This window comes from Equus asinus, chromosome 9, assembly GCF_041296235.1.
Source record: "Equus asinus isolate D_3611 breed Donkey chromosome 9, EquAss-T2T_v2, whole genome shotgun sequence".
NCBI lineage: Eukaryota > Metazoa > Chordata > Mammalia > Perissodactyla > Equidae > Equus > Equus asinus.
In genome coordinates, this window is record NC_091798.1 from 28795869 (window position 1) to 28813795 (window position 17927).

The 17927-nt window shown below is 46.4% G+C and overlaps 1 protein-coding gene across 2 annotated transcripts in view; it reads left to right on the top strand.

The window, feature by feature from the left end:
* Window positions 1-17927, top strand: part of GLRA1 (glycine receptor alpha 1) — a 74061-nt gene that overhangs the window by 40553 nt on the left and 15581 nt on the right. For both annotated transcript variants that reach the window (XM_014846942.3, XM_014846941.3), the window contains exons 4-6: window positions 12519-12742; window positions 15714-15796; window positions 16983-17120. In XM_014846942.3, coding sequence (XP_014702428.1) covers window positions 12519-12742; window positions 15714-15796; window positions 16983-17120 — 445 coding nt within the window. The remainder of the gene's footprint in view (window positions 1-12518; window positions 12743-15713; window positions 15797-16982; window positions 17121-17927) is intronic.

A 17927-nucleotide genomic window follows, 5' to 3' on the forward strand; every position in this document is an offset into this window, starting at 1 on the left:
GGGTTTCCCTCCCTTTAGCTTCTTTCTCTCCTAGATCCCATTAACCAAACACTTTGGACCACCTTCCCATTCAAGCCTTGTTCCCTGCCACTCAAAATATGCTTGGAGAGCAAGAGAGCACTCATATTAATTTAATAACAAGAGCAACAACCATGCATTAAATGCCAGTGTGTTTCAGGTAGTTTGTAGAGCACTTCTACATATACCATCTCATTTAGACCTCACAACAACCCCCATGAGGCAGGAAGAGTTATCCCCATTGTACAGATTAGGAAACTGAGGATCAGAAAGGTTAAGTCACTTACCTAAAGACACACAGGTAACAAGTGGCAGAGATGGGATCTGAATTCAAATCTACCTCACCCCAAAGCCCATGTTCTCCTGAGCCAGCTATAAACATTTAATCCCTAGATGTTTGGGATTACCCAGTCCCGCTTGTTTCCTTTGGTCATAGGGAGTGTGAACTGAAAGGGAACTTCGTTGAACAGACATGCCCAGGCCCCCAGACTTCCAGCCCAGGGCTCTGCCTCGCCAACCACACAAAGAGCTGGTTGTGCACCCTGGGCCCATGGCAATACGGACGTAGTCTCAGTGTCAGAAACTTTCCAGGCTGTGTTTGTTCTCCAGGAGCAGCAGGAGTGCACAGCAGCTCTATAAACAGCTGGAGTCCCTGGGCCTGACTGTCTGCTTCCCAGCGCCTGGCTTTATTCACCAGAGCTAACAGACCGGAGAGCACGGAGAGGCAGCCAGCAAAGCAACAGGGGTCTCTCTCCATTCCCGATGAGGGGAGGGCTGAGGCTGCCTGTCCTTCACCTGACCTTTCCCGGGACTCTTTGAGTCTATGCAGCAAGAGGAAGGTAGAAGCTGGAACAGGATGCATGAGGGAGGAGAAGGGGGAGGGTCCTGATCCAGAGCAGCGCCCCTAGCAGTCGACAAGAGAACGATCTGGAGCTAGAACCTACAGGAACCATCCAGCTTGTTGGGACATGTGTGCTTATGACTGTGCATAAGTGTGCACTGTAGCATCTATGTGTCTGTGTAGCACAAATGCACATGTGTATATTGTAGGATTGTGTGTTTGTGCAAATGTACGCATAGGCATGTATATATGTGTGTGCTGGTTTGAATATATTTAGACACGTGACCTCAAAGAAAAATGTGCATGACCATGTACAGGCATGAATATAAATATGTGTATTTCTGTGGTTATAAACGTGATCGTGAATAGGTGTGAGTATGGATGTGCATGTATCTGTGTGTATGCGTATATGTGAGAATATGTGAAAGTATCTGAGAGTGACTATACGTGAAGCGTATTATTTTCATTTATGTAACTGTGTGTGGATATTTGTGAATATGTAAGCACATATTTAAGTATGCACCAGCATTTGAGTCAGCGTAATTATATGTGTGTATATGTATGTGCTTGTGAATGTATGTGCAAATACATGTGACTAAGTGAAAGAGTATTCAAATGCGTATTAATATGTGAGTAGGAGTATGTCTAAACATGTGTGCAGGGGTACATGTGAGTGTGCACATGGTGGGACATGTATATAGCTGGAATTCATGTGGAACTATGTATAAACAAATGTGAGACAGAGACAGAGAGAGAGAGTGTGTGTGCGTGCATGTATGTGAGTGTGTGTGTCTGCACGTGTGAGTGTGTGTGTATTGACATCCTTTGGGCATGAATCCCAGTATTTCCATTATTAGGACATGAGCTCCAGCCTCTCTTGCCAAGGGTCAGGCTAGCCTGGCACAGAGACAAGCACGCTGTGGCCAGGACCCCTGGTGATTAGTGACAGCCTATCCACAGCATGCTGATGGACAGCAAAACTCTGGAAGAGTTTTTTAAGTATATGAGAAATAGATGAAAACAAGCTTTTATAATAAGGCCAATGAAAAGGGAAACAGAGAGAGAGAGAAACATAAATGCAGATGGACAGTTTAACGTACATCCTACTAGTTTCCTCTCCTTGATTGTACATACATTTGTGCACATACGCACATCTCTGTAGAAAGAGGGTTGTGCAATACAATTTGCCTTTTTCACTCCTGCCATGTCTTGGAATCTCTCCACTTCGCTACATATAGGTCGAGCTCCTTCTTAACTCTCTACACACCACTAAATTTGGAAACATAATACATCACTTATTATTATTACATTCAACATATGACCAAATGATTTTAATCTATGTTTCCAGACTTTACGGGCTGCCTGTAAAATTCCATGGTCTGGACACATCGTTATTTCATGGTGTTTAGTCACTCTTCTCCTGATACACCTTAAGACTAATGTAGCTTTTCACCATTACAAACAGTGCCATAATGAACATTCTCTACATAACTCTGTGCATTTCCTAAGGACATGTTCCAGAAGTGGAATTTATCAAAGGACATGTACATTTTTATTATTTTGACAGATATTTTTGCCCAGCTCACTTCCAAAGAAGCTTCAACAATTTACAGTCCCCCCAACAGTATTCGTTTCTCTTTATCCTTACCAAGCCAAGATATTCTCAAGCTTTTTTATTTTACCAAATGGGATTTTTAAAATTACACCTCATTGGGATTTTTAATTTTCACTTAGATTCGTAGTGAATTTGAGCACTTTTGCATATGTTTATTGGGCATTTTGAATAATATTATAGGTTTCTTTTTTTTACATGTAACTCCTTAATCCATTTGGAGTTTGGTTTTCTGTAAAGTATGTGGTGGTGGTTTAACTCTATTTTTCTCTGATTAGACAGTAATTTCTCCAACACCATTCTTAAGTAGCCATCATTTCTCCACTGCTTTGAAATGCTCTCTTTTTCATAAACTAAATCCTCATATATACTTAGGTCTGTTTCCAGTCTCAGTTTATTGTTTCATTGTTCTGTTTATCTGTTTCTGTACCAATACCACACTGTTTTAATTACAGTCATGAGTCACTCAATGACGAGGATATGTTCTGGGAAATGTGTTGTTAGGCTATTCCGTCATTGCGCAAACATCACAGAGCGTACTTACACAAACCTAGGCTATACTATACACCTAGGCTATGTGGTACTAATCTTATGGGACCATGGTCGTATCTGGGGTCCATCATTGACTGAAATATTGTTATGCAGCACATGACTGTACTATGGCTTTTCGTTACATTTCTATGTCTGGTAGAGGAAGTCTTGTAGGACTTCGTTATTCTTCTTTTGTAAGGTTTTCTTCACCTTTCTGGCCCATTTTATCTTCCATATGAACTTTAGAATCCACTTGTTGAGACCTATAAAAATCGCCTCAGATTTTGATTGGGATTGCATCGAGTTTATAGATTAATTTGGGAAGAATTGACACCTTTACAATATTTTATAAACATGGTACATCTCTCCATTTGTACAGGCATTCCTTTATGGCTTCGAGTAAAGTTTTAGAGTTGTGGGGTTTTTTAAAATATATACAAGTCACACATTTCTTGATAGGTTTATTCCTAGATGTTTTGTGGGGTTCGTAGCTACTGTGGATGAGATCCTTTTTTGTTGTTGCTTTTTCCATTACACTGTCTTTCTACAGAGCTAACGCTAGGTCAGTTTTTATACTCTTGGGTTTGGAGGATCCAAGAGAAAGTCTATCAACTGTCATCCAGTTAGATATGGCTCGACACTCCATAAAGCCTTGGTACACTGAAGACTAAGAGAAGGCCAAGCAGAGAGCCCTCAGAAATGCCGTTAGAGTCTGTTACAGGCAGAAAATGGGGTGACAGGCAGTCTTGGTATCCTCTGCTGGATGACGCTCTCCCAATGCACCACCAAGGGAGGCACCAGGATCATGGATTTATGAGAGCCCACAGTTGGCTCTCCACCAGATCAGATTCAGGAAGGCTGACTCACGACACCCATCAAAAGTTGCTTTTGACATACCTGGAATTAGAGGGAAAGAAGGTAGACAGTCCGGAAGGAAATTTCATCCAGGCCAGAGAGAGATCTAAGAAATCATCCTTGCCTCCCTGCACACAAGCCCTCTTTACAACGATGAAGAAGTTGATTTTCTCTCAGCAGTGTGACCCTGTCCTCTAGATGACGCTAGATTACAGTTGCCAGATGCCTGCTCCTTAAACTGCCCTTTCCTATACTACTGAATGAATGTCTCCCATGGGTTTATAAAATAGTTCTCTAAACAAGACACAGTACAATAAATTAGGGTTCCACTTATTAAATTATAAGCACATGCCTGTCCTAAATCATTGCGATGACACATGAGTCATCGTGATTGAGGCTGGGCCCTGCCAAACTCCTCCACTGCAAATTCATCTCTCTTGTTAGTTTAACTCTCAAAGAGCAGCCTTACTCTTCCTAGTTCCAAGTTTGTTAGTGGTGTGTTTCATTATTGTGCCCTATACTGCAAACACTGTCCTCTTTGCTCTTTCCAGGTTAACATCCACCCTTCAGTTTGCAACCAGTTGTGAATCCGCCTCACTGTTCAACATCCCAACCCAAAGTTCTCCACCTGATACTGACTATAAGGCTGCGTATGAGCCACCCTGTCACAGGGGCTCAGTGAGGTGCCAGTATACTACGTCTCCTACATTTCTTTCACCTACCCATATAGGAACTTGGTTTAAAAAAAAAAGGAAATAGAGGCAGCACATGATTGTCAAAAAAATGTGAAATGGGGAGCCAGACAGCCTTAGATTCATATCCCTGCTCCAGCACCTAGTAGCTGTGGGAGCTCGGCCAAGACAGTTAACCTCTGTTTAACCTCCATGAATTCCAGTTTCCTCCCCTATAAAATGAGTATAATAATACCCAGTGTGCTAGGTTGATGAAAGGTTTAGAGATACAATGCATATAAAGTTCCAGCAAATGTTAGACATCCAATAAAGTAGCTGCTATTAGCATTTTGACGCATTTATTAAACTCACGCTCAGCTTTAGTGATGCCCTAAAGACAAACAAAGATGCTCAGCTCTACTGGTCCAAACCATCTACAGTTCTTTACAACAAATGTAGTTCTGACTGTGTGAGATCCAAATGAGAAGGCACCAGGCAGGGTGGTGAAGTAGGAGAGGTTCAGGGCACGGAGCAGGCATCTGGAGCCAAGGAGGCAATGGGTCAGGATCTGGGGAGTCTGCCAGCGCTGGACTTGAGTGTAGAGCAGACAACGGGTCAATGCAAGGGTCAGATTGGGAGGGAGCTAGGAGTGCTAATGGACTGCTGGACCTGGGGCAGAAGGTTTTCTCCTTTGCCCGTTTTAATATTTTCTGCTAATTGTGAATATCTACAAGACCACAGGTACATAAGAGCCGCGAGAGGCAGTATCTGATGGCATGGAGGTGTCATAAAACTGTCACTCAGTGCAATTTTGGGAGATCCTGGGTAGTGCAGTTTAATGGTTAAGTTCTTGGGCTCTGGGATTAACATCTTGGGTTCAAATCCCAGCTTTGCCACTTACCAGCTGTGTGATGTCAGGAATAGCATTTTAACTCCTGTGTGCCTTGATTTACCTAACATGGAATGATAGCAGAACCTACATCACAGGATATTGTGAAGATAAAATAACACACATAAAGCTCTTAGTGTCATTCCTTGCATGTGATATGGTCTCAATCTATTAGTATTATTTTCATTGTTGTTATCAATTCTGGATCTACCAGTAACTAGTGGTGAGAACTTGAGCTTTTAGGGCTTCAGTCTCTACATCTATCCAATGGGAATAAGAATCTTCTCTTCCATGCCAAACATCGTAGAACAAAATTAACATGAGGGTGCTTTGAAAAGTAAAAAGCAGCAAATAAGGGGGCCGACCCAGTAGCATAGTGACTAAGTTCATAGGATCCACTTCGGCAGCCCAAGGTTCGCAGGTTCGGATCCTGGGCATGGACCTACACACTACTCATCAAGCCATGCTATGGTGGTGTCCCACATACAAAATAGAGGAATATTGGCAATAGATGTTAGCTCAGGGCCAATCTTCCTCACAAAAAAAAAAAGCAGCAAATAAGTGCAAGACATTATTAATAAAAGGAGCCAATACAGTGTATTGCTTGAAAGCCTAGGACTTTGGAGTCAGCCAGTCGTGGATTCAAGTCTCTGCCCTGTCTCTAACTTTAAATGAAGCGCCATTATCCCCAGGCCTCAGTTTATCTGTAAAATGGTGTCGTTGGGAGAATTTGGAGAGAGAGCTCATTAGTGCACATAGCACAGTACCTGGCCCTCCATCAGGATTTAGTAAACTCTACATGTGCCCGCTGAGCCAGGTCCACACTCTCACGGGACTGTGAGGAGACCAGGGCTGACTCTTCCCACATTTGGAAGCAACGTTCTGACTCTGGCTCCACAACGCTTCTCAGGAGTCTGGAAAACCACCTGAGAAGAAGGGTGGCAGGAAGGAGAGGGTGCAGCAACATAAACCAAGCCTGGGCGTCCCCCACTCTGAGCAGGCCCCTGACCCCTGGCCTTCGGCAGATTCACCTTATGTGTCTCGATCCCAAACTCTGTCGGAGCAGAGTCTCCATGCGAGCTTGTCCAAGGAGAGCAGAGCCTGCCCAATGGCAGATTCAGCTGGGCTCTCCTCCTGCTAGTCCTGGGGCCGCCCTCAAGGGTGCACAAGTGGATTGGGAAAGAAGTGGGATAGGAGTCGAGATTGCTGCATGCGAGTCCCACCTTAGTCACTGAATTGCTCCCTGGCCCTGGGAAAGCCCCTTTCTCTCTCTGGGCCACGTGTGAAATGAAGGAGTTGAGACAGAAGTCTCCACGGTTCTTTCCAGCTGTAACATTTGATGACGAAGAAGATGATGATGATGACGAAGAACTATGATTCTCCCATCTACCCCCACTCTCCACTCCTGCTATCTTACTTTAGATGCTCCTCGCCTCTCAAACTGGACTGTCACAACAGCCTCATCACAGGTCTCCTGGGCCTGTTTCTCTCACTGCCAATATCCCGTGGTCGTTCCTGTCATACGGATCTTCCCGAAGTCAAACTGTGGTGTTGCTCCACTGCTTGAATCTTCTGTGGCTCCCACTTGGCTATAGAATAAAATCCAAGCACTGTGGCTGTCAGTTAAGGATACCCACAGCCTCAAATCAACCCATTTTACAGCCTTTGCACAGCAGAGCAGTCGAGAGCATGAACACTATACAATCAGACAAACCAGATTCGAATTCCAACCTCGCTGTTTACTAACTGTGTGAATCTGGACAAATTATTTAACTTCCCTGAGCCTTCTTCATCTATAAAATTAGATGGAAGATACCTATATCTCGGGATTGTTTTAAAGATACAATTAGCTGAAGTGTGTGGCACGCTTTAGCACATTGCCTGGCGTATAGTAGATATTCAATAAGAGGGACTTTTCTTGCTAATGCTGCTAATGGTTGAGCTAAACTGAACTGTTTGAATGCCCCTGTCTACACACCTTTGTTTGTGCTGTTCCTTCTACGTGAGATTCCTTTGACTCCCAACTCTACACATCCTAATCCCAAATACACCAAGATTGCACCCCTAGCCTTCATGTCCTGTCCTGGTCTAAGCCTGCACTGCTCACCTCTGTCCTTCAACCTCCTTGCCAGCTGAAATCAGATATTGTTCACATCTCAGAACAATACCAGATCTAGAGATGCTAACTTCAGGAGGATGGAACGGACTGACAAGGACCATTTCAAATGCCACATTCTCTCCAAAAGCTTCTACAGATTCACCCAAACTGGCTAGAAGTAATCTCCATGACATGAGAGCAATATCCAATAGCAATTTGTTAGGACCTCCTATGACCTTTATCACTTTCAGTTTTGTCTGGTAGATATTTGTATCCATATCTTGCCTTGCCTGCTGGATAATTTGAGTTCAGTAAGGGTAGAAACAAGACCTTGTTCCTCCACGCTCACTGCTCTCCCACTGGGCCTAACATTTATAGAGTTGAGTTGAGTTTAGAGAAGAGACATCCATTTGAGAGGTGGAATGCTGAGACTTAGGAAAGTCTGGGAATCTGGTTCCTTGTCCACTTCTGGGACAATGTCTCTTGGTTCTGACTGCAATGGGCACACATCTTATCCTCCACCTTCTCTTCTCACCAAAACATTCACACAGGAAATTGGCTCTTTCTTACTAAAATACTTCATGCTTCTGATTTCACCACAATACTGAGTTTGAGTTTACTGGGAGAGCTTAGAATCTGAAACTAGATACAATGGCAGGGAGGCAGATCCCACTGCAGGTGGCACATGGGAAGTCCTCAATAAATGTTTGTTGAATGAATGAGTTAATGCTCTACCTAGGTCTTATAAGCAAGGCTGTTGCCCAGTTACCAGAAATCAGACCATCAGGGAATTTCAGAAGCAGGATGGGTGAGTTGATGCTAAAGACCTCTGAGATAGAACTCTGGAAATCCCTCCAGCCTCAGACCCAGATGGGCCACCTTTAAGAGTGTGAGACCTAGAAACCAACTCCCAGAGTCTAACCCGAGGTTCTAGGGTGGAGAGTTCAAATGTTGCTCCTCCAGCCCCTGAACTTGAGCGTGGACCTCCAGCATATCGAACACCAACCAGTGCGAGTGCAGGGCTAAGCAAGCAAAACAGCCTTTAGCTTCCAACCTATTACACCAATTACATTGATCTCTTCTGAACTGCACTTCCCACTGCTGTTTACCAACCAGGGAGGAGAATCAATGGCAGCAAGTTGTTTGGCAGCAGCTGCTGAGGGGAGAGCGGGGGGCAGTGGGAAGGAGGACTCGAGCTGCCCAAGGACACTGAGACACATTCTCCAGGTCTCCTGCCCTCACTTTTCATGAGTCATTTCATAACGAGACCCTGTGGCTTTTACTTTGTTTTTCTTCCTTTTGACGATGTACCTTTATATTTTTTACAATCAATCTGCATTTACTTTTGTAATAAGAAAAAATAAAATATTTTTTAAATATCAGTCATAAGATGCAAATGTAATGATGTCCTCCCTACTCACCATTCCTGGGGAAGGCTCCACAGTTCTCTGGGGATGAAGTCCCCACTCCTCAGGACGCTCGCTAGGCCCTGCCGGCTCCCGCCCACTCCTCCCCTTGCTTCTTCCCTTGCTGTTCTTTCCAAGTGCTCTTTCCTCTTTAGCTCAGCCATTTGGTTGGCTCACCTTAAATATCATGTCCTTCTGGAGCCTTCCTTGACCACCACCCCAAGTCTAGACGGGGAGCCTGTCCTCTACATCTCCACAGACCCTGCACCTCATCCCTGTGCGAGCCCTTACCTCAGGTGCCGTCAACATTGCCGTAGGCTCTGTGACTGCATAAATACGTCCTTCTTGTTCTCATCGGAGTCTCCAGTGCCTAGAACAGTGCCCGGCATTTAGTTGATGCTCAGTTAAATGTTGTTGACAAAGTAAACTAATAACAATGAGCTATTCGATTTGGAAGGGTTCTCAGAGTCCGTCTATCCCAACTCCTTCTTTTAACGGTGAGGCCCAGAGAAGCAAATCCAGGTTCTAATCCCAAGTCTTTTACTGAATTGCTGTGTGACCTTAGAAAATGCCTTTCCTCTCTCAGTCTCAGTCTCCCCAGCTATAAAATGAGGAAAGCTCTTCCTGCTCCAATGTTCTGGCTTTGCCTCCTCCTCCTGGGTACTGGGCAGCTTGTAGGTTTACTGACTGGGTGGGCAGCTGGGATGATGCAGGGGAAATAGAAAGTCAGGTTTATCCTCTCGAATTGTTGCCCATCAAGTTGAGGAGATAAGACACACACAGTGCAAAAGTGCTCAACTAAATGTTTCTGGTGATTCCATTTTGCTAGGAGATCAGAAAAGGAAGAGATCAGCCTGGGGAAGCCTGGGGGCAGCAAGGCTCCCGCAGGAGATAAGGCTTAGCTGAGCAGGCAGAATTTCCCAGGCAGTAAGGATGAGAGAAGAGGATCCTGGCACAGAGCTGGCTAGCCACACCCACAGGGTGTGATGAGCAAGGGCCCACTAGCATTAGGCTGATGTGGACTCAGATCCCAGCTCAGCCTCTTACTAGCACTGGTCTTGGACAGATTTCTCAACCTTTTCCAAGCCTCAGGTTCCTTACCCTCACTGTGGGAAGCTGAACGTCTAGCTTGCAGGGGTTTTGTGAGGATTAAACGCATGTGACAGGATCTAGAACAGCGCCTGGTGCCTAACAGACCATTTTAAGAAATGTCACTTTCTTTTCTTCCCTCCAGCCACATAAACAGGCTTGACGTGTCACTGGCAAGAACGTCAAAAGTGCTGAGGCTTTGGGGCTGAGGCTTTTTCTGCCCAACCATTCATAGCCTGTTTACTCTAACGTGTCTCGTCCAGTGCCTCATCACACACACACTTCGTGTAAAATCCAAGGGAGAATCAGGGATTGTTTCCAACCCCCTGATCAGATGGGGCCGGATTGCAGCTGTCCATTACTGTCCGCAGCAGAAACAAAGAAACAACGTCCAGGTCTGGCCTCAAGTTCTCCCTCCACCATGGGACTTATAAGACATGAGATTACGAGACCAAACGTCATTTTCTATGGGGCTGGAGGGAGAGGCTTCAATTGAATTATAGAACAATCCTATAAAATACCTTAGAACATTTTATGAAGCTATTGTTATTTCTGTAAGCAAACAGAAGGAGGCATGTGCTGTGGGAGGGACTGGCAGGGGTGAGGGAGAGGTGGGGAGGAGGGCTGTTTGTTTTAGCTCACCCATGCTGATGACAGATCAAGAGAGCTTAGGATCTAGAAGCAGCATCCCAGAAGAAAATATAGCATGAGCTCATTTATCCGGCACCTTGAAGGAAAGAGCAGCAGCAGGTGCTCTCATGTGGAGAATATCCCTTGAAGGAGAGCGTTTAAAGTTGAACTTGAGCTGAGCTTATTAATCTTTTAGGGAACTGTAGACCCTTTGGGGATCCATCATGGAGAGCTATGCCCTTCTTCCTGGGAAAACACAAATAGACCCCAAATTCCACCGGCAGTGTCATAATATTCGTGGGCCCCAGGTTTACAATGCCTCTCTAACAAAAGAGAAACCTTTTCTTAATGAAAATATTCCTTAACTTCATTACCCAGTTTCCTGCCATGGAGACCTACCTGTGCCACTAATCACTTCTCAGATTGTGACTGGGAACCGAATGGACTCTTTCAGTTCCTCTAGGACCAGTTGAACAAACCTTGAGGTAGAAGTCAGGACCCTTGGGCACCAGAATCGGCTCTGCCCCATCTTTTCAGAGCCACACTGGGCCAGGCTCAATTCTCTCTGGACTTCAGTTTCTCCATCTGGAAGAAAAGATGGAGGAGGTGGGGAGTTTTGACTCAGACGGCAATTCCTGACCTATGTTCTGTAGAAGACAAGCATCATGCGCAAAAGAAGAGAATTCTGGGGCCGGCCAGGTGGCGCAGCGGTTAAGTTCGCACGTTCCGCTTCTCGGCGGCCCGGGGTTCGCTGGTTCGGATCCCGGGTGCGGACATGGCACTGCTTGGCAGCCATGCTGTGGTAGGCGTCCCACGTATAAACTAGAGGAAGATGGGCACGGATGTTAGCTCAGAGCCAGGCTTCCTCAGCAAAAAGAGGAGGACTGGCAGTAGTTAGCTGAGGGCTAATCTTCCTCCAAAAAAAAAAAAAAGAAGAAGAAGAGAATTCTATGACCGAAATAAAGGAGGGAAAGGCTGCATACTCTATTCTCCTCTTGGAGATACACACAACTCCTTAGCATATTAAGGTCTCTGAGAAGTCCTGCAATGAAGAAATCTGTTGCATTTGGTTTAGTCGAACATTTCCCTAATTGGTTTGATCCATGAATTTTTTTTTTTCCCGCGGAGTAACTACCCTGCAGTCCCAACAGAGAGGCATTTAACTTAGCACTGAGTTTAGAACCCAGTAAGACGTGACTCCATAACATCTATTAATCCTCCCCAAACAAATCACACATTATAGAAGGTTCCAGAAGGCTGGTATTAACAGAGTGGTGTGGACCCGAGGACAGCAGGGACATTAGAGAACTCCTCGATCCATCCTGCCTTCACTGCTCAGAAATTAACTGCTCTCTTTGGGCGAATAGTTTGAACGCTCAGCTTTTAGCCTTTCCTTTAGTTCCCTCGGTCTGTCTGGAAGAGTGACTGTCAAACCTTCGTGAGCAGGGGAATCACTGCACTGACGGGATGATGATAAAAGAGGGACTTCAGTTTTATCTCTAATGTATTATTTCTCTTATCTAACAAAAATGAAGCAAACATGACAAGATGTTAACAGGATGAAAACAGGTGTTTATTACATCAGTCTGAACTTTATTTTTAAAATTTCTCAAAAGAGAGAAGAACATTTAAAGAGTCTCAGTTCAGAGTTGAATATACTCAATGGGTCATTTAGAGGATTTCAGGGGTAATTTTGATTCCTGTGGTTTTTGCCTGATGCATAGACTTTACTTCTGATGCCCACATAAGATGCAACAACACTCTAATAACATCCTCCAGAAGAGGCCTTGGGGAGCACTGGCCGAAAGCACCGGAGCCCTCCAAGAGTGGGCATCCCAGGGCCTGACCTGACTCCGCCTCCTTGTCTCCTGGCTGTAGGACTACAGGGTCAACATCTTCCTGCGGCAGCAGTGGAACGACCCTCGGCTGGCCTACAATGAATATCCCGATGACTCTCTGGACCTGGACCCATCCATGTTGGATTCCATCTGGAAACCTGACCTGTTCTTTGCCAACGAGAAGGGGGCCCACTTCCACGAGATCACCACAGACAACAAACTGCTGAGGATCTCCCGGAATGGCAATGTCCTCTACAGCATCAGGTGAGTTCCAGACAGGTTAGTCCCCTCCATCCTCAGAACATGCTTTGCCCCATTGCCTTCTGGGAGCAGACATGAACAGGGGGCCAAACCCAACACCTCTGCAGAGTAGGTAAAGCCAGCTCTGTAATTTACACTCAGCAAGAAAGAAAGAAATACCATGGGAAGTCCTTGGAGCCAGGGGTTCATTATAACCAGGGAGACCAAGGATGCTTCCTAGAGAAGTTGGGGTTAAAATTAGGCCCCTAAGCTTATGCAGCACTTCAATAAAACAAGAAGGGAAAAGAGTATTTAACAACAATGATCCATAGCAGGAGCATTCAGCTACGCAAGATGAATATGTTCTAGAGAACTGCCGTACAATGTGGTGCCTATAGTTAAATATACTGTAGTATAGGGGGCCGGCCCTGTGGCCGAGTGGTTAAGTTCACGCACTCCGCTTTGGTGGCCAAGGGTTTCGCTGGTTTGGATCCTGGGCGCAGACCTAGCACCGCTCATCAAGCCATGCTGAGGCGGTATCCCACATGCCACAACTAGAAGGACCCAAAACTAAAATACACAACTATGTACTGGCAGACGTTGGGGAGAAGAAGAAAAAAATAAAAAATAAATAAAATCTTAAAAAAAACCCCACTGTATTATACACTTAAACATTTGTTAAGAGAGTAGAGCTCATGTTACATGTTCTTACTACAGTGTAAAAACAAGTACCAAGAGCAAAGGCACAAAGCTGAAAAAATCACAGCAACGTCAACATAAATGGGCCTGCCAGGTGGACAGTGCTGGTACAAGCCAGGGCAGCTCCATCCTTCTAGAAACCTCTATAAATCCCATCTATAAACTCTTTCTATCCTCCATACCTTGCACTGAGTTTAGGAAGCTGGGACCCCCTTCCCCAGCTGGGGGTTATCCTGCAAATGCTAGTGAAGGGCATACTTTCAGGGGCTCCTGCCAGCCCTGCCCACCTAATTCCCAATCTCCTCCTCAAGGCATGGAGAAAATGATCACTAGTGCTGTTATCCTTACCTATGTACCATGCACTGAAAATTTACTCACTAGGCTGGGTACTTCTCATATATTATTTCTAATCTTCCTAACAACCCATGAAGTAGAATTGATTACACCCATTTTGCAGATTAGACAAGCGAGGATCTGAAGTTTAAGTCACTTGCCAAAGTTTCCACAGGTAGTTAGTAGCAGCGCCTAGATTCTACTCTGTTAGTGTGGATCAGATGCCCACTCAGAGCACAGAAGAACAGTGCATGGCATTCAATAGGCACTCAAATATTTGATGAACCAATGAATATGTTTTCATTTCAAAGACCTTAAAAGGGGCACTGGTCCTAAATGACTCTCCCTCCCCTCCAGTTCCTCTGGGGAATGAGCTTTAAGTGTCAAGGCTGGTAGGAGAGGCTGCACAGGTCCTAACCCTCAGTCGCTCCTGAGGGGAGAGGGGACTTCGGAACCTCAGAAGGGAAAAGAGGCACCACAGAGGGGCAGGCTGGGAAGAACCAGAGATTTATATGGGCTTCCTCACCCCAGAGCCCGCCCCACCCAGTGCCCCTCCAGACTGAAGGGTGACGGGCTCAAGATGGCCACCCAGGCCCTGGCTGGCTAGAGGGGTCACCCTGCTAGATTTTACTGCTGCCAGGGTAGTTTAATATCTCTGAGAAGCTAAGCCCCAGTGCAGCATGACAGAAGGATAAATCAGCAGAGAGTGATGTTCCCAAGGTCATTCAACTTCAGGAAATTAACCCAGTGTGACAGCTGCCCCACTTTGGAGCTTTTATCTTCAGAAATTCTACAGCATTCACTTTCCCTTCACTTTCCCCCTCCTGCTCCACTCCCTTCTTTCTTCTCTTCTTCCCCTCCCTCTCTCTTCCCTTTCCTGCGTCCTGCTTCTACTTCGTGCTTAAAGGGGCCCCATCCACAGTTGTGGGTGTGGGCTGGAAAGTAGAAGCTCACAAGAGGCTGTGTGCCTCACCATGGGCAGCCAAGGGGCCAGCAGCCAGGTGCCACTAGACCACCACCAACCAGGTGATTTTCAGGAGAGCAGTGCTGGGAAGCCTGCCAGCTGACACACGAGCTCAGAATCCAAAGGCGAGGGGACATGGTTTTGAATCCTGGCTGAGGCATCAGCTTCTGTGTGCCCTTACATGCGTCCCTCCCCATCCTCTGCACCCCAGTTTTCTCACCTGTCAAATGAGGGAGCTGGCCTGATGCTCTAAGCCTTTTTGGGCACTGAGAGACTTTCTTCTCTGTTCCCTGCAGCAGGTGCTCAGATGTTGGCAAAGCCTTTTTCAAGCTGAAGCCTTGTGTCCCTGCCCGAGCTGCAGACTTGGGCTTCTATTAAGGGGATGCCTTCTGGTTCTGAGTCTGCAGCCTCTGCAAGAGTTGAACAACCCAAAGTAAACAGCTAGCCCAGAAGCCTGGGGCACCCACCACTTCCCAACTGACCCCAGCGTGAGCCCACAGATGTGAGCCAGCTGTGTTTGAACACCCAGAAGGCAGGGGGCCTATTTGATGAGCCCAGAGTATGAAGGGAGGCAGCCAAGAACCACTTGCAGCCCCTGCTGCAGGTGCACCTGGAGATGCCTAAGCCCTGGTGCTGCTCAACTTAAAATTCAGGCTCTGCCCTACCCGAGGGCTCTGCAGAAGAGTCACGATGGGGGTTGGCCCCTGGCCTCCAGGCCTTCAGGCAACTTGCTAAGGGCAGATCCCTAGAAGTCAGATGGACTCCAGAGAAACCCAGAAGTTACACTAATTGTGTGACTTTAGGCACCCTACTTTATCTCTCTGAGCCTCAATTTCCATATCTGGAATGTGGAAATATACATGTACTTATTCAATAAACACTAGTTCTCTGACCTCCTTGACCTCTCCTCGATCACTGATTTTCTGGTAGTAACTAGAAAGAAGGTTCAGCCTCCCTGGAATGTGGGTCCAGCATCATTCAACTCCCTTCTCTTCCCAGAATCACCCTGACACTGGCCTGCCCCATGGACTTGAAGAATTTCCCCATGGACGTCCAGACGTGCATCATGCAACTGGAAAGCTGTGAGTCCCTTGAGTGAGGCCTCTAGAAAGAACCAGGCTCCCCTTTACCCTCGGGACTGGCAGAAATTCCCACACAGCTGCTCCCAACCGCTGAAACCCAGGAGATTACTGGAATAGCCCAAAATACCAAATGAGGGGCTTGCTCTTAGAAAAGCCACTAGAAATATAACTCCCTTTCCATGGTCTGACTGAGGCCCAGCTTTGGAGGCAACAGCATTCTCCCAAGAGGCACTGTTCCATGTCCGCTGGGAACATGCTCTCCAGGAATGGGAGAGACATAGCTTGAATAAGTAGTGGTCCTTGCACTCAGTGGGATGCTCACTCCAGCAGGGGAGACAGAAGACTGGCTGCCCAAATAACACTAACCCGGCCAGCAAGTGGTAAGCATGTTGCTAGAAGTACAAGATGCTGTGGCCTCATGGCAAAAAGAGTGTCTCCTTCTGATTGGGAAGGCGAGAGGGTCTCGGAGGAGATCACAGGGGAAGCAGCATTTTAACAGATGGGGTAGCTGACTTCTTTGATTGCAAACACAGAAACCAACCTGACTAATTTAAAAAATGAAATTAAATGGAAGGACATGGGAGTTTCTCATGGACTTGAAGGAGAAGCCATAGGACAGGCACCAGGGCAGAAAATTCAGGCAGCAGGAACTAATGGACGCTCCCCTTGGAGCACCCCTTCTGGGGGAAATCAGCACCAGCCAATTCTGAACCTTTTGTGACTTCACTGAAAGTCCAGGAGCAGAGAGTCTGATTGGCCTGGTTGCATCGCCATCTCACACCTTGGCCCCCAACTGACAGTCCCACCATGACAGCACATCAAAGAGTCATTCCCCAGAAGAAAAGCTGCTGTGAGCAAGAGGGAGCTTGCGAGGATGGTGTGCAAGCACAAAGGGCAGAAGTCAGTTGAATTTGCTGGGGGGTAAGGGGTGGGGGTAAGGAGTGAGGGCAACAGGACAAGCTAAGGTCAGATACTTGGAGGGGTAGGAGGAGAGGTAGAAGGGCTGTGGGGTGGATGTAACAGTTAAATCAGGTTAACTTCCCTTGTGGGGAGATAAAAAGCAACATGGTCTCATGAGTTCCATCGAGTGTCTCATGCCTCTCTGTCTCTGACCCTAACCAACCCTGACATGCTGCAAATAAGTGCTTCTGAGTGGTGACTGCTCCTTCTTCTGATCCCACCCCAGTTGGATACACCATGAATGACCTCATCTTTGAGTGGCAGGAGCAGGGAGCTGTGCAGGTGGCAGATGGACTAACTCTGCCCCAGTTTATCCTGAAGGAGGAGAAGGATTTGAGATACTGCACCAAGCATTACAACACAGGTGGGTGCAAGGGGTCACCCTCCTCAGAGCCCCAGCCAGGGCCAGAGGTCATTTCAAACATTCATTCAATCACTGATTCAACTGATCTTATGAGGTACCCCAGATGGACCTAGCTCTGTACTTATTACCTAGTGGCTAAGAGAATAGTCCTTGAAACCAAAAAGTGGCTCTGAAACCTTCTTCCTGTGCATCCTGGGACAAGTAACTTAAGCTTAGGCCACGCCTCATTACAAGGGGAGTTGGGAGATATAGTCTTTACTCCAGGTAGCAGTATGCCCATCCCAAAACAGACCCTCTTCCTAAGGCAGAAGGGAAGGGTTGATATTAGGATATCTAACAGTGTCTCTCACAGAGGAACTGGCATTCCTGATAGGGCAAAAGTACACAAAGTGCTCACATTAGATCTCAGCAGGAGGGAGAAGAGGTGGCGCTGAAGATTAGTAAACAATGAAATTGGAAAGGGTCCTCTAGACCGAGAGCTACAAGAGGGCGGAGAAACCATGACTGTTTGGCTCAGCTCTCTATCTGCCATGCCTAGCACAGCCTTTGGTGGAAGATTGAATACAGGATGAACTGGGGCCAGATCAAGACTGGCTTTGCATGCCTATCTCAGGCTGGGAAAGAGCTCATGGAAGCACTGTGGAAGGGAGTTAGCATGCCAGCTGGAGGTCTGGCTAGGAGGCTGCTGTCTGAACCCAGCTGAGTAGAGTAGACGCATAAAATAGGATGACGGGGCCAAGGAGAGGAGGAGGTGAAGGAGAAGGATTGAGAGAAAGCACTGTGGGTTCTGGTACAAGTAGAAGGCCC